This window comes from Lissotriton helveticus, chromosome 3_1, assembly GCF_964261635.1.
Source record: "Lissotriton helveticus chromosome 3_1, aLisHel1.1, whole genome shotgun sequence".
NCBI lineage: Eukaryota > Metazoa > Chordata > Amphibia > Caudata > Salamandridae > Lissotriton > Lissotriton helveticus.
This window is the reverse complement of record NC_136061.1, coordinates 866,667,166-866,691,461: the sequence shown is the minus strand read 5'-3', so window position 1 is coordinate 866,691,461 and position 24,296 is coordinate 866,667,166. Positions and strand designations below refer to the sequence as shown.

The following is a 24,296-nucleotide window of genomic DNA, read 5'->3' as shown; positions in this document are numbered from 1 at the left end:
TTACCACTTGTCCCTTCTGTAATGCACTGTTTGCTACCTCATGTAAAATGCTTAATAACATAATGAACAAGTTGACCTTGCATTGTATAATTAATTTTTTTTAGTTAGGGCCAGGCAAGGGGCTGTGCCGCCTGCTAGAGCCCTCGGGTTCAGACTCTTTACTGTCATGCTCGATATATGTTGTTAAAACAAATCCCTTCTCCGTAAGGGGCTGCTGATAGCTAGACAGCCAGAAGGTGGCGACAGTGACTGTGTAGTTGTACACCACGAAGCCTGTCGGGCATGTATCGCTCCCTTGATGGAAACCAGCTCAGGGGCTGTTTCCACTGGCGCCCTTAAACGACATTTTTAATATGGCCCAATTCCAACCTTGACTGAGCCAGTCTGTGCACTGCTAGCACAACCAGATATATTAACTAATCCCCTGTTACAAAAACGTATACAGTCACCGTGCACTTTATGTCACTCCCCGCACACTCTGCCATGTATGTACCACCCGGGCACACCCTCCAAATGGATGCATTCTCACGTAAACATTAACTCGCTCCAACCTAACTATGGAACTGTTAATTTCAACTACAGCAGATGTGTGCCGTATTCAGTGACTGTTCTGCTAGATAGAAGGCATAAGCTAGCCTGAATTGTCATATACACTCATTACCTTAATTCCAGCTCCGTTCGGCGCCAGAATGTCAAGGGCGTAGGCCACAACGGCCATCTCACATTGCAGAAAATCATATAGTAAGGCCTTAGCAATTGTGTTACTGACATTAGTATGAATCATACCAACTTAACTTTAAGCTGCCATTAAAACATGAATCCACTTTTGCGTCATGATGGTTACCTGGTGGATGTGTGATGCTTTCAGTGGCATTGGGCCCGGACTAAAATGTCATATCCCCAAGTTATTTCTTTTAACCCTGTAATCCCTCTAATGTCGCCTGTGGCCTGGAAGGATAAGGGACTCTGGTAACTTTGGACCTGCTATCCCATGTACACAACATGCATACTGCCTCATTTACCCACTTGTATAGTCCCTGTGTTACGCATAGAGTCAGAAAGTGTTCTATTCATCGTTGTGAAGCCAAGAAGGCTGCCTGAATCGTCCTGCACCCATCACTTGTTACGATTCGTTACCATAATTTGTCAGCTCAGGTAGTGCCAGAAGTTCCCGAGTGGTATTGGATAAGCTACCTCCCTCTGTGTGATTGCAGCAATGGCAATTCTCTTTCCTGTAACTTTCTAAAGTTGGATAAGCTCTTTAGAAGCAATGGAAAGTCTCTTCAATGTAACCTGCGAAGTTGAAATTGCTCTTTAGAAGCAGATATTTGCTTTAAAATCGCCACACATGAGCCTCTTCGACACGTTCGTCAGAAACTTCTCATACCACGTCTACTCGACTCTTGCATATGTTTGCCCTGCGCTCGCCTTAGCCAAGCGTGGTAGGGTGGGAAAAACAGATAAATTGTTTGGCACATTTATTAAGGAAAATATGACAACGGTTACCGTATACTTTTATCCTTACTTACCCACAAACTCGCACTTGCCTTTCGCGATTTGCCAGGCATAGAAATTGACTTATGTACTACCAAGTATAGAAAAGTATCGATCGCGTGCCATTGCAGGAGGACTAGTCTACTGAATGTTATTTACGCTCCAGACCTCACTTGCTGTATTCGATTACCAAAAGGAAACCTAGTCTTAAAGCAATTTAACCCGCTCTCGTCCCTTGGAACAGTTCCTTCATTGAGAACAGGGACCAACCCTGTGAGCCGTCAATAATATTGTAATCGTTTGCCACCACAATTACGATCAGCATTGCCAACGTAAGCACTTAACCTGTCTTTTATATGTATGCTTTCAGTAGGGAACATTGAATGCTTCCTCTTGAGGAGAATTTTTTTTTTTTTTTTTTTTGATCACACCTCAAAGACATAATAACTTCATTTAAATTTCAGGGTCAAAGCTAACTTTGTGTAGATGTTATTACTTCTTTCGGGTAGCAAATGCCCCTCTTTTTGGTAATTTGCGCTCTGTGCTCACTGTCATAGAGTGTTGTATAGCCACAGCGAACTTAGGGTTGTGCCAGTTTGTAGAAGCATATTAGAAGGAATATCGCACTAGTCAAACACGGCGTTCTGGTGTGTAGCATGTTCTGTTATGTGAACCCCCAGAGATTTATAATGGCGCGTGTCCTGTAGCAATTTCCCCGTTGTTCTTGACGCAATATGTCAACCCACACTGCCCGAGTCACATTCCTGTACACTTGTGCTCTGCGGGACCAATCAAGCTTGTGGAAGTGACCGAACAAGCTTTGTAGAAGTGAAGCTCCGGTTACTAATGGATACGTCGACTCAAAAGGCTGGCTTAGTGCGTCCGTTGTGTACGCTTGTCTAATCTGCATGGTTAGAACAGCGTCATTGTCGCTGGGGGCGTAAGAAATGCTGCGTGGCGAGACGATGCTTGTGCAGGCGTCTGGATCACGTTACCGCATGCACAGACAGTGCCCGGCAGGAACACCATCCTAATGGATATCTGCCAGAGGCAGGCAGACAGGTACTGCCGGCCCCGAATAGAACAATGAAAGACCGCAGCAGTGCAGAGCAAAACACAGCGCCTCTAACAGCTATTTTCATATACCGTGTCTAACCTGCTCCATGTTTAGGCAACTCCCCGCCTATTAATCTGTTCTAGCATTGCCCAAAACCAGGAATCCATAAGTACTACTTATGGCATATTGCCTCATGCTACAATGACTGATAAATGTACTCATCCCTGTAATCAGTCTGAGCTGTGTTTTCAGGGCCTTTAACAACTGTTATTGCCATTGACTGTGGCAGTGCTCTATAATCCTTAATTATGAGTATGTTGCACCCTGACGTAACTAGGGAGACGTGGGTCACAGTGCAAGCAATAACAAGAGGCCCTCATTATTGGCCGGGAAGTGAATAGAGCAGCAATCAGAGTGCAATGGGCCCCTCGAGCCGATGGCCCTGGTGCTGCTGCACCTGCCGAACAACTGGTAGCTACGACCCTGTGTTACACTCCACTAAATGTTGGTTGTTTTGTCCCGCCTCCCTCAGCAGCTGCCTGCCGCAGGAGTGAATGCACAGCCAGACCCGCTCTGGTGCCTGTGAGTTTTCACCGTGGCGAAGGGGGTTTTTCTCCTCTCGTCCTGGAACGTTTATTTCATTAGCTAAAAGTGTACCTTTGTCACTTGAAAAATATTGATCGGAAGACATGCTCGAAGCTCAGCTAAGGGTTAATATGTCAGAGGGGCTCTGGAGACACCCTGGTTCGCCCCTAGTCCTGGTGATAGCGCGAGGGAAAGACAACGAAGAAAGCATTTCAGCATGCAAAATTGATTGTTAAATAAAATTATTAATTTATGCTCATCACATCCTCGGACCACCCCAACGCTTCCGACATAAGGCCTCGCTATCAGGTCACCGGCTATACAAGAGCTGAATCACAACGCTGGTGGAAAACTTTCATACCGTGTGGGGATAGCTCCAGCGCCCTTAGCGTTATAAACATCACGCGCCAACAATGGAGTTAAGTAGCTGCGGGTGCAATAGCGCAACACATGGCACACACCAGCACCAGACAAACGCTACGTAAGCAATGATGGCCCTTATGCAAGTATCTAAAGCAAACCCTTCGTCGAGCCAAATCTATGTAGCTCAACTTAATACAATCCCAGACCTCATTCATAGCTCTATGTACAGAAACCTGCTCCTCGGTATGAATTCGCGTTGGGAAGAGCAGGCCGCGGAATCGTGACGTTCTTCCAATGAGGGCCTATGGTCCGTTTTTACTTTGGAAGAGGAACATGCGGTACATAATATCACGCCCAGTGGGCCCCACCGCCAATCAGCGGCCCTACGTAAGCACTGCTCATAGGTAGCCATAATGTAAGCGACAATTATTCAGCGTTTACGGAGTGGTGTAGGTATTACAGTGCACATTCGACTTTGTTCTATGAACCTCTTTGTCAACCGATCTATAGCCTAAGAGCAAATCTCGGGGCCATGCTTTAAATGGTGATATATATATCTGTGATACTGTCAAATGCCCAAACTGAAATATTCAATGCTGTGTATTGACATTATACATCATGCCATTCTGGTTGTAATATACATCTCATTGATGCCGCAGACATACAACTAGCCAATTTACTTGCAAGTCCTTGCAAAATTGGATGTGAAAAGTACGCAAAACAATGCTACGGATCGCACCAGGAGGAGACTCGTCCGAGCAAATGACGCCTCAAAGATGCCGCGCCCCTCCCGTTAACAACATTATGGCGCTAAACTGTTACCCTCCATTACCCACAATGCACTTCTCCATACCAAAAAAGGGGGGGGGGATAAACGAACGGCCCGAACGGGGACTTGAACCCTGGACCCTCAGATCACAAGCCTGATGCTCTACCAACCGAGCTATGAATTAAGGTGACTTCTCACGGACTGCAGGGTACTGTACAACATGAAAAGGCGCTCGGGCAGCCAATGCAAAACATCCTGCACGAATTATTTCAGCGAGATCTTTAAGTAATTACATAAAAGGCAAATATGTCTTTTCGTGCTATGTCTTAGCACAAAATGGGACCACACATCTAATAAATAAAAGCACAGCGAACAACAGCTGCTCGCTTTCTGTTGTTCCTTGCATTGGCAGTACATTTTTACCGCAAAGGGTGCATTCGAGCAAAACTTTTACTGTGAATCCTTAGAATGAGCTTGTGCAGGCATTATAAACATTAGCAGCTACAAACCCAGAGCTTGTCAGGCATTATACACATTAGCAGCTACAAACACAGAGGTAACCAGAGGCTATACTCCAGCGGCAATAAAGGAGTCCGGAAACTGTAGGTACGTTCGAAAATTCATTTCAAGTGTGCTCGCTCCCACGGCTCAGCTTGCCAGCACTGGCCCACATGAAACACCAACATCCATTTCAAAACTCTACCAAGGTGCGAGCAGACAAGCTGCAGCTCGTGTTGGAACATATCCCGGCGGGGGTCTCTCAAAAGGGGCGCGGCCGATGCAATCCACAATGCTGAGACGCGCCGGCTAGAAAAGGCGCAAAGAAAGGGACACGCACTCATAGTGCCGATGCTGCCATTCCCAACATCCCTCGGCTTCTGACCGAGTTTCAACAAGGGATGGGGAAACCCATGACGTGTGAAACACATACCAAACTCGCGATATCAACGCGACTTGTTTAGAACAGTGTTACACACGCTCTCCCTCGGCCCCACCAAACCGCTGCTCTGCGACGGGACAACAAACGACCAAAGCCCCCGATCAACGCTTCTTCCCGCTCCTGTCCTCAAACAACAACCCGCAAGAGGGCCCAATCCCACCAGGACTCACCGCAGGCCCGTTGAGGTAGCAGCTCCTGGATTACCCCATCTCCCGCGTCCCTAAAACTAAAGTGCAAGAGACAGCACCTAGAAGTGGCCCGTTAGGCACGTAGCGCTATGCAAAAACTCCTAACTAATCCCAAAACGCGAATAAATGGACTGGGAGGGGGGACGAACCGTGCATGTGGGCTCTCTTCTACGTGACAATTAGGGGCCGCCAGCACGTGGTTAAAGAAGCCCTGCACAGTGAACCCCTGCCCTCTCTTAAGACGGACCGCGGTGCGGGATGGGGGTGTCGCAGCCCAGCCTCCCCTCGGCTATTCAGTCTCTGTGGAAAAGAAGCGCGAACGACCTCTCCCCTTACATGTTCGTGGGAGGCACGGAAGGAGAGAGCTTCGATCGACTCGAGGGGGCTATGGTACCCTGGTGTCCCCCGTGCAGCTTTTGCATGCCCCAGGATGCCAATCATTTTTAAGTCGAGCTCAAATAATGTCGGAGCCGTTTTCCCCACTGGCATAGGCTGAGAATGCCCACCGATAGTGAGTGCACGTGCGAATGGATGGCAGTCGTCCTCAGGGGCAGTGTTTGGGGTTGTGGGGAGCGCACATGGCTCCCGGAGCGATGTTTTCAATTCGTCTGAGAGGATTTACTTTGACAGAGACTTAAAGGTCCGAGAGCCTAGGCGTACATAAAGGATGCGCCACTTTACTAAATGCAAGAATGCCGCCCCCTTCGTTAAACAAACATCTTCTTTAAACACTTTAACCCCCCCCCCACACACACACACACACACATGGGGGGAGCCTGAGGTAGCAGCTCCGTGGACACAGCCAAGAAGTTAATGATACGAAAACAATATTTGCACACATTACATAAACAGCCTAATCAGAAACGGCCTCCCCAGCTCCGTGGACAAAGCCGAACAGTGCCCAAATTCTTCCGACTTTAACACTTAGAGCACACGTGGCGAACGATGCCGAACGAACCGCAACCACGACACCCTTGCACACGGGGCCTCGGATCACCCCCCCACACCGCTCCATTATTGCCCCTGCCGCGCCCATGAACTCACCGCAAAGTCGCTGCCCGGAACACAACTACTAGGGGAACCGACGCCAGACATGGAAAGACCACACTCGAAGATCAACAACAGCGCAGAGCAAACAGCGCAGAGCAGCCCGGAAAGCGACGGCAGGAAAGGCCGAGCCTCGCTGCCGCGCTTGATTTAAACCCTTCAGGGGCCGCCCCTCGCACCTGGTGTCCCGCGCCCATAGGACAAGCATGGAAGGGGGCGGACCAGAGCTGGCGTGCGCGCGGAATGTGGGACTAAGATGCTGTCTTCGCTTAGCTCCCCTTCACGTCGCGCGGCCAGCGGCAAAGTCATGGCGTATTAAGAGTTTAAAAATTTTCGTCTATCTCAGCTCAGACTTCTTTCTGAATAGTTACTTTAAACTTAGTAACAGAGCTACAGAAAATAAATCACTTTAATGCTGCAACACTTGGTTTCTAAACATATTTTCATGCAAAATGGCACTTAGCTTGTGTGTTGCCAATTCCTTTGTTAGGTTCTAGCGTTGTGACTTTCTTTTTGAAGCTAATGGCGATGTATAATTCTCGTGGTTCATGCTTAAGGGTCTGTGTTGGGTATAGTCTGTCGCAGTGTCAGAGTGACTGAATGTCCACAGCTTCTACACTCAGCCCACATCTTCTGACAGCGTCTCGTGCAGATTTTGCACATGTGGGTTTAGATTAATCTTGTGTACCTTTTGGTTTGTATGTATTTCACTTGTTTTGTGGGTGTTGTCATTTGGGTGGATGTGTTCCGTTTTGTTTGCACGTATAGCATTTATTGTGTTTTCTGCTTATCTTTATATTCCAGACGGTACGTGTGTGTATATGTTTGTGCTAGTTATTCTTTATGCTATTTAATATGGGTGTGACATTTAGCGTTTCAGAGTGTCTGTGACGATTTCTGTATTTGGGCCTGCCTTTTGTTTGTATTTGATGTCCACTTTCTGCTTGCTGCTGAGTGTGTGTGTGGTATTTCGGGTATTTCTGTTTCCGTGTGTATACTCCGTGTGCTCTTTATTTTATGATTTTCGGTTGCCCATTGCAGTCATCTGGGTATGGAGCATCCTTTGTTTGGGGTGTCTGTTATTTGAAAGCGTGTTCTGTTTAGTGTATGTATGGCACTTCTATTTGTTTCTAGTTCTCCCACTTATCTACTGCTCTAGTCTCTGTGCTGCAGCTGTGTGTGGTACCAGTCCTAGTCACAGTGCTGCAGCTGGCTCTATGTGTTTGCAGCTCTAGTCTCTGTGCTTCTCAAATTTGCTTGAAAATGCACCATATACCCACTTAGGATGTTCTAGCTCGCTCGCAGCGCTCGCTCGCCAAGGTGCACTCTGACATAAAGTTTACGCCTCACCTCTTTCAAATGTCACCAGCCGCCAGTGTTCTCCTAGAAGTTAATGTTGGAATTCGTGATTCTTATTACCCATCTAAAGCATCATCTCATCTGATAGGTCAGTCTGGAACCTCTCCTCCAAAGCAAGATACGTTTTAAGCTTTTTTTCATCTCATCCCTCTTTTTATGTTTTCTATAATTCTTTAAAAGTATTTAACTTCATTTTTTTTTATTCCTTTTATTCAACACTTGCTCAGTATACTTTGACAAATCCATAATTGTAATTTTCGACAGACGTATGAACATAAAATCATTCTGTATTTACAATGTTCGATAACCTCCAATAAAGAATCAAGGCAACTTTCCATACAAGGTGTACATCTTTGCATTACTAATTAATTAAATAAAACCTCTGTATAAGTACATTCATAATCTCTCTAGGGTATATGTTCAGTGACTGCTGTATGGCCGCCCAGACCCCAAACCTTTTCCTACTTTCGTGAGCAGCCCTAACTCTGATACACCACTTTTTCTGCTTTCCTGTACCAGTCTAGGTCAATTTTCCAACCCCTTACCCTCGGTGGGCAGTCTGCGTCCCAGGTCCTGACTGTGTTTCTTTTCACTCTATATGCCAACGCGCCTCCAATAGGATGTCTTGTCCTGTGACCTCAGTCATAACCTGTACTATCCCCCACCAGTATTGTTGGATAGTGGGACCCCTCTATCAATGCTTCAGTGTTGTGATGTATTGCAAGGCCCGACCTCGTACAAACAGTTTGAGGGCTTCCCACAGGTTTATTGGTGTTCCTCTCACCCGGTGTGCCAAAACTTCTTCTTCGGCCAGCCACCAGCCATTTAGTCACGCCTCACAGTAGAACAATAACAACATTTTAAAACACCGGGCTGTTTTTCAAAATGAACTACAATTTAAAGAATGGTTTCCAATCACTACCATTATTTCCATATACAAAAAACCTGAAATTTTAAGGGCATTGTAACCAAGAAGAAAATATCTGCGTCGGCACAACCAACTATTTCTAGGCCAAAAAGGAGCATTTCTTTTTCTCAATGCACTGATTGTGACATAAAATAACACCTCCCAGGTTGGTAATATAAAAATCAAAGGGGTTTTCTACACATGCCACGGGGATGTAAGACCTTAAACTTTGGTAAAGGTGTAAATCTATTGGCAACCATTGACTGGAATTGCCACACTTTTGATTAAAATCGAAGCTCAGAGGCCTAATTCTTGGAATTGGACAGCGCAATGCTTCTTTCAAAGGGTTCTCCTACATCTATCTCAGTATTATTGCGTTTTCAAGAGACTCAAATGGCCGACTGAAGTGTCACAGGAGAGCTTTAGAGCAAAACAAATCAATATCACACATGAATCACAAAATTACATCTTATGGGAACTCTACCGTCAATAGATCGGGTTCTATTTTTCATTGCTACATGGTGATATAGCAGCAAAACATTTAAGAACAAGTCTTGAGGTTAGCCTCCTTGGAAAAATATATGTAATATTTCATATTGATTTAAAACAAAATAAAATTATATATATATATATATATATATATATATATATATATATATATATATATATATATATATATATATATATATATATATATATTTATATATATATATATATGTGTATATATATATATTTAAAAATATATATATCTATATTTTTGAAACGGAAATGAATACTCCACCTCTGTGTCCAGTGGAGTAATCAGACTAATCAATTCTATGTCCCCATTATTTTACTTGGTGAACGTTTTAGCCCCCAGTTACCTGTAGAGCTCAAATTCACTGCCCTCCCATTTCAGTTGTGGATGTTCTAAATCGACTGTGCTTTGGAATTAGCACCTTGTCCATGTCATCTACACCAAGATATGCAACTCACATTCTAGCAAACCGGTTGGATATGGTAAACTTGAAGGTCTGAAGTTTTCTTTCTTCCACTCTGACATATTTATGGTAAGCTTCGGACTAGGGGTCTCCTTTCATAGCTGGATGGGCTGCCATGCCCAAACGTGAACACCCTCATGCCCCCATTCTAGCTTCTCCCTCCTGCAGAGTAGAGAGGGTTTAAAGGTTTTTGCCAAGGCTGATTAGGTTTCGCCAGCTAGACAGTGCAAACTGTCCGGTTGCAAAATGCCTGTTGTGAACTTACATCAAGCTTGCAGCCAACCCTCGTTATCAGTGGTTCACTCTATTGTCACTCTTGTTTACCTGATTCATATTCAATGGCTTGCCATCCTCTTTTTATGTTTATCCCTCTCTAGAGGGCAGCCTCTTTGCTATTCTTTCGATTGGCTTACCTGTATCCTTCCACTTCTCATTTTTAGGAAACTGTGTTTTTTTTAATCAGTACTCCATGAGACAGCATGTGTTACTTAGCTTTCTCCCTTGTGTACTGCTTCCCTAGTCAAATACCTGCCCCTCTGCAGCACTGTCTTGCTCTCCACCTCTCCCATGATGTCTTTGAAAGCAAAGAAAAGAGGATATTTTTGATGGGGTATGGCTTAAGAGCAGATATTAAGAGTTCTTTTTGCTTTATCTCATGTATTCAATGTATTGCATGAAAGCAAAAACTTTGAAAACCAAAGGATTTTATGGCAGTGGGTAATGACAATCTGCTGCAATCACTTAGCTAGCATTTGAGGCAAAAGGTGTACTTAACTTGACTCTTATTCTGGAGGCCCATATACCTTCTCCCTGGACTAATACAGAGAACAAAATGGCTGAATCCAGTAAAAAGTACATTTGCGTTTGGCAAGTGTTAGAACTGGGATTCCCTAGTTGGCTGAGGTAGGTACCTTAGGCAAAGTAGGGACCCTCTCTTCCACACCAGGGAAAGGAAGGACACCTTCTCAGATAAACACTGCTCACCCCCTTGGTATCCTTGCACGAGCAGCCAGGCTTATCTTCAAGGCAAAAGTGTAAAGTACTTGCAACCATGCTCCCAGTGACCCAATGGCGAAACAACACAAAAGGACTCCGCACAAGTTTCATATAAAAACTAGTATAGGTTTGAATAAAAAGATATAGGATGAAACCACACAATAAAAATCCAACATATGTGTATTTGTAATATACCTCCAAGCCAGTTATTAGGTCAGCCAGCTCTTGTAAGTTCTGGTGGTATTAATGAGAACTTCTAGGTGATCCTATGCAGTCCTAATGCAAGGCTATGCAGTTCGTAATGCTAGAATCAGGCACTTTACAATGTAAGAATAATGCAGTTTGTGATGCAAACTAATGCAATAGGTAATACAACCATCCGGCAGTTCGTTATGCAGAAATAATGTACTGCGTAATGCAACAATCAGGTAATTCATTCTGCAAACGAATGCAATGTGTAATACAACAATCAGGCAGTTCGTTATGCAGAAATAATGCAATGTGTAATGCAACAATCAGGTAGTTCATTCTGCAAACGAATGCAATGCGTAATACAACAGTCAGGTAGTTCGTAATGCAGAATTAATGCAATGCGTAATACACTCCAGCACCGATCACTGTCCTTCAGACGAGATGGTCTCTCCCCACCTCTTATTGATTTGCAGTCAGTTTACGTCACCTTATGTCCCCAACACAGATCTGTTGTAAACCACAGTGCAGCTCCCCGCTCTGGCCCTGCCACTCAATGAGCACTTCTAGGTGATCCTATGCAGTCCTAATGCAAGGCTATTCAGTTCGTAATGCTAGAATCAGGCACTTTACAATGTAAGAATGATGCAGTTTGTGATGCAAACTAATGCAATGGGTAATACAACCATCCAGCAGTTCGTTATGCAGAAATAAGGCAATGCGTAATGCAACAATCAGGTAGTTCGTTCTGCAAACTAATGCAATGCGTAATACAACAATCAGGTAGTTCGTAATGCAGAATTAATGCAATGCGTAATACACTCCAGCGCCGATCACTGTCCTTCAGACGGTCTCTCCCCACCTCTTATTGATTCGCAGTCAGTTTAAGTCACCATATGCCCCCAACACAGATCCCCACTCCAGCCCTGGTACAGCCACTCCTTGGCATGTACGGGCCGCGACACAAGCTGGGACAGAGGCTCATGCTACCAGAAGGGGAGAGGCCCGAAGTGTCTCTCTCTGAGCCCGCACCTCGCCCCAGGGGCCAACACACGTTGGCCTGGGGGGTGAGACCTGGATCTCCTCTCCGCCTCTCGCAACTTGGGCCTCCTATGCGACTTGGTTGATTCCGGGACAATGATGATAGCGAAGATCTCAGGCTGTAACAGGGCACACGCACACAGTGTCGCTGAGACTCCCTTGAGCCTCGGGTGTGCACGGTCAAGGGCAATCCTCATGAAGGTCTCAGGCTGCACGAAGCACACGCACACAGGGTCGCTGAGATTCACTTGGACTCCTGGCACCCCCGATCACAGGGCAATTCTTCAGAGGGTCTCAGGCTGCAAAAGCACACATACACAGCATCACTGAGACACACTAGAACTTCTGGTGCCCACGATCACAGGGCAATCCTCACAATGGGCTCAGGCTGCAAAAAGCACATGCACATAGCGTCGCTGAGACTCGCTTGGACTCTAGGTGCCCATAATCACAGGGCACAGCTAAGAAGGTCTCAGGCTGTAAAAAGCAAACGCACACAACGTCGCTGAGACACTTCTGGAAACTTTTGTGTTCCTGAGTTTCCACAACAGGGAGCCAGCTCACATCGGGCCCTTGGGGTTAAGTTACTTCAGGACACAGCACAGCAAAGTCCTTTCAAGCAGGGAGACATAGCACACAGCAGAGTCCCTGTACCCTCTTCCTTGGTTAAAACAACAAACTGCAGGCCAGCCCCAGAACACACAGCATGGGTCAGTCCTTTCCTTCAGTCTCTTCAGCTGTTTCTTCCTTGGCAGAGTTTCCTCTTCACCAAAAAGTAGTGTCAGTCCTGTTCAGTCTTGAACAGTCCATCCAATTCTAATTACAACATTCAGGGGGTTCAGCTCTCATAGTTATACCCCTAAATGTCTTTGAAGTCTTTGTGTTCAAGGGGGCACTGACCCCTGTCTATACCAGTTATGGGTGTCTCCCTTCCAGTGACTCCTTATTCCTTTGATAGTGAGGGTCTGGATCCTTAATCCCTCAACAGAGGTGGAGCCATTGTTTTATGGCTGCAGCCAGGCCTCTTCACCTCTAGGGGCTACTCCTCCCCCCTACACTCCAGATGCAGGTCATCCTATTGCTGTCTCACCTCCTCCCTTGGGTCAAGACATTCCTCAGATCATATCACTTTCAAATCCAGACAGTCAATCCACAACCAGGCAGGGACACAGAGAAAGGTTAGAGGACAAAAACCCAGCCACTTCTAAAAGGGTGGTTTCTAAATACACAAAGCAAAAACCACCTTCATAAAAAGATGTGTTATTACATTGTGAGTTCAGGCATACTAAACTTCACCTCTCCATCATAAGCCTTTGGGAAGATAGGCTGGAAAACATATTACACAGCCTCCACATTCTGTACTATATCCACGGCATTCAACGTTCAACCAACAATCATTGACTCAGGAAAATCATGAGGTATAACCCTTGACTGCAACCTCAACATGCATAAACATATTAGCAACTCAACAAAGGGGAGAGGGGTTGGCCTAACGGCTAAGGCGCTCGACCTCGGACCTGGGGATCTGGGTTCGAGTCTCGGTAACGACGCCAATAACCCCCTGTGATTCTGGGCAAATCACTTAATCTCCCCGTGCCTAAAAAAAAATAAAACAATGAAAGTGTGTCCTCATGTAACGTAACTGGTGGTATGTAAAGCGCTCTGATAACTGATTCGGTTCGGTTCTAGTTCGCGCTACATAAAAAAAAAAAAAAAAAGGGAGCACATTTCCAGATTAACCCCTTCAGCGCTAATGACAAGGGTAACTCGTCATGGACTTTCCATTGATTTCAATGGAAAGTCAATGGAAGCTCATCAGGTGCCTTAGCAGCCAAGTGGTTAATATTCTAAGGAAGAAGAAACCCTTCCTACCAATCAATGACTTCAAGACGGCAGTTCAAGCTGTAGTTATCCTCAGGGTCGATTATGGAAGTGTCTCTCTTTGCGGCCTCCCCAAAGCAACAACAGCACCACTAACAGCCACCATCAGTACTGCAGCCAGACTCATCACGGGCTCGAATAAAAGGTCCCACATCTCCCCTGACTTAAAAGCATTGAATTGGCTACCATGGTAAGCCAAAATTCACCTAAAAATAGCCTGCATGACTCACAAAGCCATTCACCATAAGACACCTCACTCAGAAAAAACTATCTCTGGGGGTAATAAATCCACAAGAAGTGCAGAAAACCTATTACTGAAGCCACACAGATTCAATAAGACGAAAACGTCTCAGGGATGGCTCCTAGGATCTGGAACGCACTACCCCCAGAAACCAGACTTATCACTTCCACTGCATTTTTCACAAAGGAAGTAAAGGCGAATCCCATGGAACAATTCACATGATCATTACATAAGGAAATCATGACTTCTCTAGTACCCCTACTGGTAGTATTTTTAGTACACGGGTACAAATAGACAACCTACGTTGCACAGGTGCTCTCTCGGTCCGCACCCTTCTCTTTGTTTTATTTATCTCAACGTGTTACTCATATTTCATCTACCTCCTTTGTTTGATTTATGTTGCACAGTATGTCACGTATATTTGGTTCGATTTGTCTCTATTTTGTTGTATAATTTTTCATCACTGCTTGTAAAGTGCTCTGATATCCGCAAGGGTCTGGTTCGTGCTCTATAAAACTTTTCAAAATAAATAAATGAATACATTTCACTGTCAGGACATGGTACATACCTCTCAGTACATGTCCTACCTTTCAAATACACTGCACCCTACTCAGTGGGTACCTTGGACCTACCATGTGGGTGTCTGATGTGCATAGAAAGGGAAGGGCAATGTCTGGAAAGTGGGTGCACTTGTCAGAACAACATGGCAGTTTACCAAACTGCGCGCAGGCACTGCAGTGGCAGGCCTGAGTTTCTCTCTTTAAGGCTACTTGTGTGGGTGGCACAATTAGTGCTGCAGGGCCACTAGTAGCATTTGCATTACTAGCCGTGGCACACATAGTGCACTTTACTAGGGATTTTACTAGTAAGGCAAACATAACAATCATGGACAGCCAATTACCATTATACTTTACACAAGGAGCACTTGCACTTTGACACTGGTCAGCAGTAGCAAAGTGGCCAAAGCATCTAAATTGGCAACACTAGGTCAGAAAAAAGGTCTAGGGGGAAGTAAAAAGTTAAGGGAACTTTAGCCAAAAAGGGCCAAGTCCAATAGCAAGTATTTCCCTTTGCAATCTTATTCCATTTTTACATTCTGGTCGACTTCCTGAGAGAAACATAGTTGAAAAACAAACAATGCCATTTATTTAGATAGAAACCATACCATTTATATAAATTAAAACCATTGAATCAATGTGCGCTGTTGAGTGTTGAGATATGTGTTTGCTTATACGCTAATATTTTGATTTTTCTTTCTTTTACTTTTTTAAAACAATACTTTACAGACAAACATTGGCAAATGTAACAGTTTGGCACTTGTAATGTAAAGATAACACCTAGTGGCTTTGTAATGACTTTCTTCAGTTTCTTGCTTAACTCTGAATGTTTGTCACTTTACCACAGTCATCACATCTGGAAAACGTACTGTTTTTTTTTAATATAGCTGCTGCAGTGATGTCCAACATTGGTCCAGGAGGGCTTAGCCCATGACACATTTTCAATATATTCAAACCACTTACTCTGTCAATTATTTACATGCATGGTAATTGTGTGTAAACATGTTATGCCATCCTGTAAATCTGGCTGCATTGTCGCTCTCCTAGGCCAGAATTGGACTTCTGTGGTCTGTTTTGTATTAGAACTTAAATATGAAAAACTATGCAGTGGGTAAAATGTGATACATAAAACTACATTTGTAGTAGAGAAAACTCAGAATAGTAATAACTAATTTACTATGCAGACAAAAAAACTGTCAGTTTAAGGAGGCTCTAGTCCCATCATGAATCAGAGAATCACTACATTGAAAGAGCATGCAATACAGTTTTAGAATTTTTTTTCATTATCTTGCTTGTATATATGTGTCTGAATCTATACAGTTTGATGTTTTTGTGGCAGGGGCTTGACCTTTGGTGACATGTTCACATACTATGATGGAGAGAGGGTGAAGGATGCAGTGGAAGGCTCATGCACATAAAACAAAAAAAGGCGTTCTTGGGAATCGGGTCACTCACTGTAGCACAATTTATTCAAATTGAAAGTTGGTGTCGTGGCCTTAACAATGATGGAGCAGATTATTAATTAATCTCTGTCTTCCGGGAGAGAGGATCCAAGAAGAAAGTAATTACATCTAAGCATTGTGAGGTTGCTGTGAACAATGATTTATGGCACTTTGTAATTACTGAACTGCCCAGTTCTTTCCCCGCAGGCCCAGTGGGAGGGACTCACGGGACGGATCGTCTTCAACAAAACAAGTGGCCTGAGGACCGATTTTGACCTGGATATTATCAGCTTGAAGGAAGATGGTCTTGAGAAGGTTTGTGAGCACTTCTTGGAATCTTTTTTGTCTCATTGGTTTTATTGTGTATTTTGCTCTCTAATAACCAGAATCTAAAGTTTATACAGACGTACTGTATGCACTGAGAGCCATTTATCATAGGGTCATTGGTCAGCACGATGTTTGGTCCGATACTGTGCTTGAATACATTTCATCTTGAAACTAAACATGCTAGCCACTGCTGTCCTCCACACAGATCTCTGCAGCACAGAATGCAAGATTTGGTAGCACATCCATACCTTGCTGTCAGAAATGCACAACCAGAAAGCAAAATATTCACTTTAGTCTTTCACAACGAATCAATAATTGATACCCTGAACGACAAATCCTGTTTACATCTGACAAAACAACATTTGTCTGATAGTGGCGCCCTCAGTTAAAGTTGCAGTTGTGGAGGCATCTTAGAGGCATGAGAAGCTCTAGTGATTCTTCCCTCCCTAGCATTAAAATTGTGATTGTATTTATATAGTGCTTACTGCCCCTGATGTGGCGTCAAAGTGCTTTTCAGCAAGTAGTCCACTACGCCGTAACCCAAAAACGATTAGTGGTAGAAAAGTATCGGGACATATTAATTTGAAAGGTGGACATGTGAGTCTGTTAGTTGGATTGAAAAGGATAATGGAAAGAAGAGGGAAGGGTCTAGAAAGTGTTTACTTGGAGATCATAGTAGTAGGAGGATGTATGGGATGAGTAAAGGAGATATGGACGTAGAAGAGTCTCTAGCAGTGAGTTAGGGAGAAAAATTGGGTTTCAGATGAGACTAGGGAGGGGTACATGATGGAAAGGTAGAGAAAGTGTTGATTGGGAGATCTGAATAGTAGAATGAGGTTTGAGGTGATTCAAGAAGGGCTACAGGAGGAAAGAGTATAGAAAGGATTATTTCAGAGAGCATAGTAGTAGAATGAGGTTTGGGAAGAGTCAGCGAGTGGAGGTAGACAATACATGGAGCCAGGTATAGGGTGAGATAGAGTGTAGTGCATTGGAGAGGATCAATTCTTTTTACAGGATGATTAAATTAGTAAATATATAGATACATAAGTACATGGAAGGTATATATGTACAAGAAAGGTGATATATCAAGATTTAAGTTGAATTTAATAAACTCAGACTTTCAAGTGTTGCTGTGTTTTAAGCCAATTTATTTGTGTTAATATTTTTCTTATATTTTCTTTTAATAATTCAATAGTGAAGCAATTGTGGACAAATAGTTATGATAAAATGTACATATTGCGAAATACATGGAGAACCATATGCATCTAATCAAATAACTTATATGAAAACTATTCAGTGACCTATGTACATGTTAAGCATAGAATAATATAACCACAAGTAATATGTACATTTGTTAAGCAGACTTAAAGAGAATCCATATATTTATAAACATTATTATTATAGCAGTTTATACAAAGGAATACACACCCATACATGTAATCAAATTAAATGCTTATATACACAGGGATATGCTGTACATTTATGTTTAGTTATGGTGGTTAGGTAGGGAAGAGGCAACTCTTGAGCAGTCTTCTGAAGATAAGATAGTCATCAGTGGATCTTGTGTTTGGGGGCAATGAGTTCTATTGTTTGGCTGCTTGAACAGAGAAGGATGTGGCATGTATGTTTTTTTTCTTGTATGGTGGAATTGTCAGGCGAGGTACCAATCTGGAGCAGAAGTTCCTTTGTTGAATGTATTTTGTGATTTGTTGCTATTGGTTTCTTTGGAGCTATGGCACTGGTAGCCTTGAAGTCAGTATTTTATGTTGTTGCTTTTGTTGCAGTGATGTTCATTCTTCAGCTGTTGTGCTGCTTTCTGAGCTGTTTCATGGTTCTTAATCTATGTGGCTGTTTCTTGAATTGATTGGCTGCTATATGAACTAATCCCAGATAGTGTGCATGTGCTTGAACTGCTATGCTGATGTTTGATGTTTTCCAGCCCTTGACCTGTTATGAATAGCTATGCTGGTCCTAAGTTTTTATTTCAGCTCTTGTACTGTTGTTACAATGCTTAGACAGTATGTAACTGATGACCGCGGGCCCCATGGCACATATTTTCTGGGACTGGTATCTTTATATCCTTTCCATGGGTGATAGTTCCTACCAATCTGCAAGCCAATACTGCTTGCATTTCTTTACATGACACCAGCCAGGCACCTCATCCCTGCAGGCATTTATTTACATGCTCATTGCATCACAGGTGACATGGACAGGGTGGCATTACATCATGATGGGAATGTCAGCCAGTTAGCGTTGCTTTAACCACCATGTGCTGGCTTGCTCCTGTTCTCATAAGACAGAGGAAGACAGAGAGGTTGCTCCATCTTATTGCATGGACATGGCCCTATTGAGGCCTCAGAGCCCAGTCTGCAGCTGACAGCATTTCTTATAGTTGCTCTGCTAACATACTGCCTGCCCTACACTCATGTGTCTCCAGGGCAGTATTAGTCTTTGGCTGTTGATCCTAAGCATTCCCCCTGATGTAATGTCTCACAATGGTTCACCATCATTTGTAAAGAAGAAATTGTTACTTGGAAGAAACTGTTATTGGAGTGTTCGTATGTCACTCTTTCAATTTTCTCATCTCAAGCAGGCATTGGATGTTAATGCATATACCTGTTGTAAAATGGGAGAATAGAGTGAGTCATTCTTTTCTACACTACTTAGACAGGCAGTTGAAATTAATTATTTTTCTAAACCTGCCTTGCCTCTTACCAACACATAGAAAGCCTACTGTTAGCTCAGATACAGCAGCCTCGTGAAAAGGTGGGCAGTGATAGAGACAATCTAGCCCAAGAGCTGGTGAGACCTCCCATAGGTTATCTTTTATGCAAAGGCCCAGGATAATTAACAAGAAAATAAGGTTACACAACAGCAATGTACATATGTAAACAAGAAAAAGAGAGCCACTGCATGTACATTGCAACATTTAATTCAGAGACGTTTCCCAGGTCTATAAATGACTTGTTCCCAATACAGTTTTTTTATTTGCATTCTGGGACTTGTAGTCTTGATTTAATGCTTGTAAAAATAAAGCAGTTCGCTGACAGAATATCAGTGACTATAATATTGTGTGGACAGAATATTGGGCCACAAATATCGAAAACCAAAATATCAAGAAGGTAAGTGCAAATAGGTAAGTACTATTCTTAACCCCATATCTACATACCTTAAATATATCTCTATATCTATATCCATGTCTATATCTATATCTATATATATATATGTGTGTGTGTGTGTGTGTGTGTATGTATAGAAATATATATATCTTCAAGGTACATATATGCAGAGTTATATATATTAAAACTTTGTTTAGTCATAGAAACTTACCTTCACAGTATTTTTGTCCTCAAAATTCTTGACATAATATTTAGTCCACACAATTTTTCCCCCCAATATTTTGTCGAAACATAAAGTAAATTGCAAGTCTCAGAATATATAGAAAATATTTCTGGACTAGAGCAGCTAGTAATGCATAGATCTGGGAAAGGTAGCATCTGTGAACACATTCTATTCCACAGCAAGTATGGCACAGCATGATAACACGCTTATCAAAAGAACGGCAGAAGTAAAGTCTACGTTATTAAGATTTGTTACGGAAGAATACGGTTTTGCAGTGCTAGAAGAGGCTGCACATAGGAAATAGGACAATTTCCAGACAACCAGTGCTTTTTTATAGCAGTAAGTTTCTTGTGACAATATCAGTAACAAAATATATGAGCTTCCATAATGTCTATCTGAGTATATGTCTGAATGCAAACATGAGCGCATCTGCGTGGTCACACCAGTGTGAAAATCATTTTTGGTGCCCCTCTTTCTCCACGGATTTCCTCACTACCACCCTCCAACTCTCCATAGCCACTCTCTCACATGCATTTCATTTGTTTTATAGCACTACTCACACCAGTGTTAGCACTTCAGAATGCTGTAGGAGTTTATTCCAAGATTTAAACATAAATGAATTTTCTTGAAGTCAAATTCAATGCTACTAACAGACTATGCCACAATTCTCCGTGTTCCATAAATGTCCCAGAGTAGCATTACCTCAGACAGTTTTTTTATATAGCCCTACACCCAGCCTCATAAGCTCACACTGTTGTGCTGCTAAGGCCAAACCAAGTATTAGTATGGCAAATGGCCGCTGTTTTTTGGGTTTTAAGACTAGTCAAGCATTCCCCTGCTGAGGACACTTGGTGTACTGGGCATTTTAATGATTGTAAATGCTCAAGTTCAGTGTGTGCGACGATTAAAAGGCTTTTTCTTATGCACTAATTCCCCTTTAGGACTCAGAAATGTTTTTCTGATTCCTACTGATCTGGAAGGGGATTGTTGTATGTGTCTCTTCAAATTAGCGAAGTGCAAAATATTGATGTTTCACTGACAACTCAAATAAGATGATAATCCATTCTCAAAATAGACTCCTTCCCCGTTGTGTATGTACAAAAAAAAGGTTTGGTGAATAGTAGGCAGTGGTCCAGGAGAGCACTGCCCAATCCGAAACAAGCAAAACAAAATGTAACTTTTCTTTTTAAATACAGTCCCGTTTCATGTCAGGAAATTGGGCTGCATTTAAAAAAGTTTACTTTATTGAAAGGCAATCTCTGACTTTATGGATTGCTGGCCCCAGCAGGCCACGAACTGTATGCTAGCCTCCACTCACACTAAAGTCGCAATTTGTGACCTACCTAATTAATATTCATGAGGTAGGTCCAATTGCAATGCATTATGATTCAGATTTTTAGGAGCGACCTATTAGTACATAAATAGGTTCTTAAAAATCTTTACTGGCTGCCAAAATACTAGTTGTAATTTGCTACTATTTACTTGCAACAAAATGTTCATACATGTGCCCCTTTTTTCTAATATAAAATGCCTTCTCTAGAGCTTGCCTTAATAAAGTTCGTTAAATGCCCTATTGCCTTAAACCTCACTGCCTCAGGACTGTCTGTGTGACTGTCACAGCAGGGTGCGTGTAAGCAGCCCTGCACTTACTCTGCTGTGATTACCATCCAGTTTCAAGTCGGTGTCACTAATGCTGAAGCAGGATTTCCAAATGAACAGGCAAAGTGCCTACACCGACCGCCATCCTATTGTCTTTAAACGAAAAACAAATTTAGTTTTGTGATTAGATTTCTACAGTCCCTTCTACCAATGATCTCTTTCTCGACTCATCACGGTTGAATATATGCATTTCAATTAAAGACTAAAAGAAATTTAATAATACAAAAAAAACCGACAAATATTCCCCTGTCAATAGCAGAATCACTATAATAAAACTAACGGCAGAAAAGAGTAGAACATCCCCAATAATATTAATAATGATAATAATCATCATAGAAACATAATGTATTCATTTATATTGAATTTCATATAGCGCTTCCATGCCTGGACAGTGTAAATATGCATTACAGATAACTAGAGAACATGCAATATAAATATTACAGAAATGTCCTGCGTGGCAATAAACAAAGCGTTAAAATGTACAATAAGAGTGTGATGACCGAAAAGGTAAGATAATGAACACAATTAAGTCTACAATGTAATATTTATAGCAATTTTTATTTTATTTATTTGCTTTGCAATTTTGCCACCTCTAATCGTTTTAGTAACGTGCGTACTTAATGATACTCAACCATAATCCTCCTCGTTGTTTTTGTTTATTCTCTGCAGTTCCTCTAAAAATGTTGCTTGTTAGCGAGTGCTTTGCCTGACACAGCCTCCTTCGCTCGTGCCCTCGTGCATACCTCCAAAGGGAGTCTATTATCTTTAATAGAGCAGCTTGACCCATGGCTCAGGCCCATTAATGAATAACCAGAAGCATATACTGGCTTTAATCGGCCTGCCTCGTCTGAACATAATGCCACCTTGTTATAAACAACCTCAGATCTTATGCATGCGGGCATGACACTTCAGATTAAATAGAGAAATACACAAGATAGACAGGAAACACTTTATCTCTCTTTTCTGCGCCCTCCTCTTACAACTGGGACCCTCCAGGTTTTGCATGGTGCACTGAAACAAAAAACATTTCCCTCCAAAAAATGAACATTCTTGTTTTTAGGTCTTGCGTAGATAGCGCACGATCTTTTTCTTTTAGACAATTTGTTCACTGTTAGTGGGTTTGGAGCCCTCCCATTACTTACCATTGGTAGGCTTACAAGCCACTCTCAAATAATTGCTTTCTTACTTCTGGTCAGTTCTGGGGTCTGAACTTCTTATTGCATATGACACTTCCCTTGAACATGCCCAAGTACTTGTATCCTTATACTTATCCTTACTTTTGATACCTATTTTTTTTCTTTTTGTTGAGTCACTCTACAGAGTGCATCTTTCATAGCTGCGTCTGTCATTTGCTTGTTGTTTTAGGTTGTCCAGCTTTACTCGCTATCTGCATATACCTTTACATCTTGTTCTTATGTTGTTTCACTTGCTGTGCATTCAAAGACAGAGGTCAAATGTCAGGCTTTGTATTGTGAGGGAAACTTAGGGTTTACTTTTATTTCTCTGACTTGAAAGTGAGAGAATTTATGTGACAATACATCCTGTTGAGTACCCATGTAAAAGGACAGGATGTTATCTTTTCTAGCACACAACAAAAATATTGTGAACTGTGCTGATTCTGAATACAGCAGAATGAGAACAGTAGAAATGAAGCACATTTTTTTTGTTTTGTAATTCTGAAGTGTGGTGGAAACAAATATTATAATATGATCAAAACAAATCAATACACTAGGTGATGACATTTTCACCCATTATCATATGTGCGCAGTAAAACAGTTTCTCTGTGCAAATGTAATGGTAATTTTCAATTGGAAATGTTCTGTCTGTAATGGTAGTGTGCTTTAACACCATGAACACTCCACACTACGCCACTCCGCATTACACTACTCATCTCTACAACACTCTACACCACTTGTCTGGGCAACACTCTGCTCCACTCTATGCTATGCCACTCACACAATGCCACTCCACTCTACAACACTCCACTGTAAGGCACTCTATGACACAGTTCACCACTTCATTCCATGCCCCTTCACTCTATGCCACTCCCCTACACTCTACGCTCCCCCACTCCACACCACTCCAATCCATTCTATCCCTCTTCACTACGATCTATCCCACTCCACTCCAATGTACCATACTCATACTACTCTACTCCAAAATACCCCCTCCACCCTAATGTACCCCCTCTTTACTCCACTCCAATCTATCCCACTCTACTCCACTCCGATCTACCCTACTGCACTCTACTCCAATCAACCACACTCCACTCTACCCTACTTCAATCCACCCAATCTACCCCACTCCACTCTACTCTACTCGAATCCACCCAATCTATTCCACTCCACTCTGCCCTACTCCAATCCACCCAATCTACCTCCCTGAACTTCACTCCAATCTTGCTCACTCCACTCTACCCCAATCTATTCCACTCTACTTCACTCCAATCTATCCCATGCCAATCTACCACACTCAACTCCAATTTAACCCACTCCACCCCAATATACCCCATGCTAGCCTAGCCCAATCTACTCCACTTCAATCTATTTCACTTCAATCTTCTCCACTCCAATCTTCTCCACTCCAATATACCCCACTCCACTCCACCCCACTTCACTCCAACCTACCCTACTCCACTCTAATCTTCCCCACCCGAGTCTACCCCAATCTACCCCACTCCATTTTAATGTACCTTAGTCTAATCTACCCAATTTACCCCACCCTAAGTACCCTGCTCCACTCCAATCTACCCCACTCTATTCTAATCTACCCAGCCCCTTCCATTCCAATCTTATCTACTCAAATCCACCCAATCTACCCCACTCCAAGTATGCTCCACTCCAATCAGCCCCACTCTAATCTACCCCAATCCACCTCACTCCACTCTTCTCCAATGAACACCATTCCAATCTGCTCCTATATATCTCACTCC

General features: G+C 42.9%; 1 protein-coding gene across 1 annotated transcript in view; it reads left to right on the top strand.

The window, feature by feature from the left end:
* The window catches only part of GRIK3 (glutamate ionotropic receptor kainate type subunit 3), a 1,130,254-nt gene that overhangs the window by 683,075 nt on the left and 422,883 nt on the right, over positions 1–24,296 (top strand). Inside the window, exon 8 of the mRNA XM_078681209.1 lies at positions 16,244–16,351. Coding sequence (XP_078537335.1) covers positions 16,244–16,351 — 108 coding nt within the window. The remainder of the gene's footprint in view (positions 1–16,243; positions 16,352–24,296) is intronic.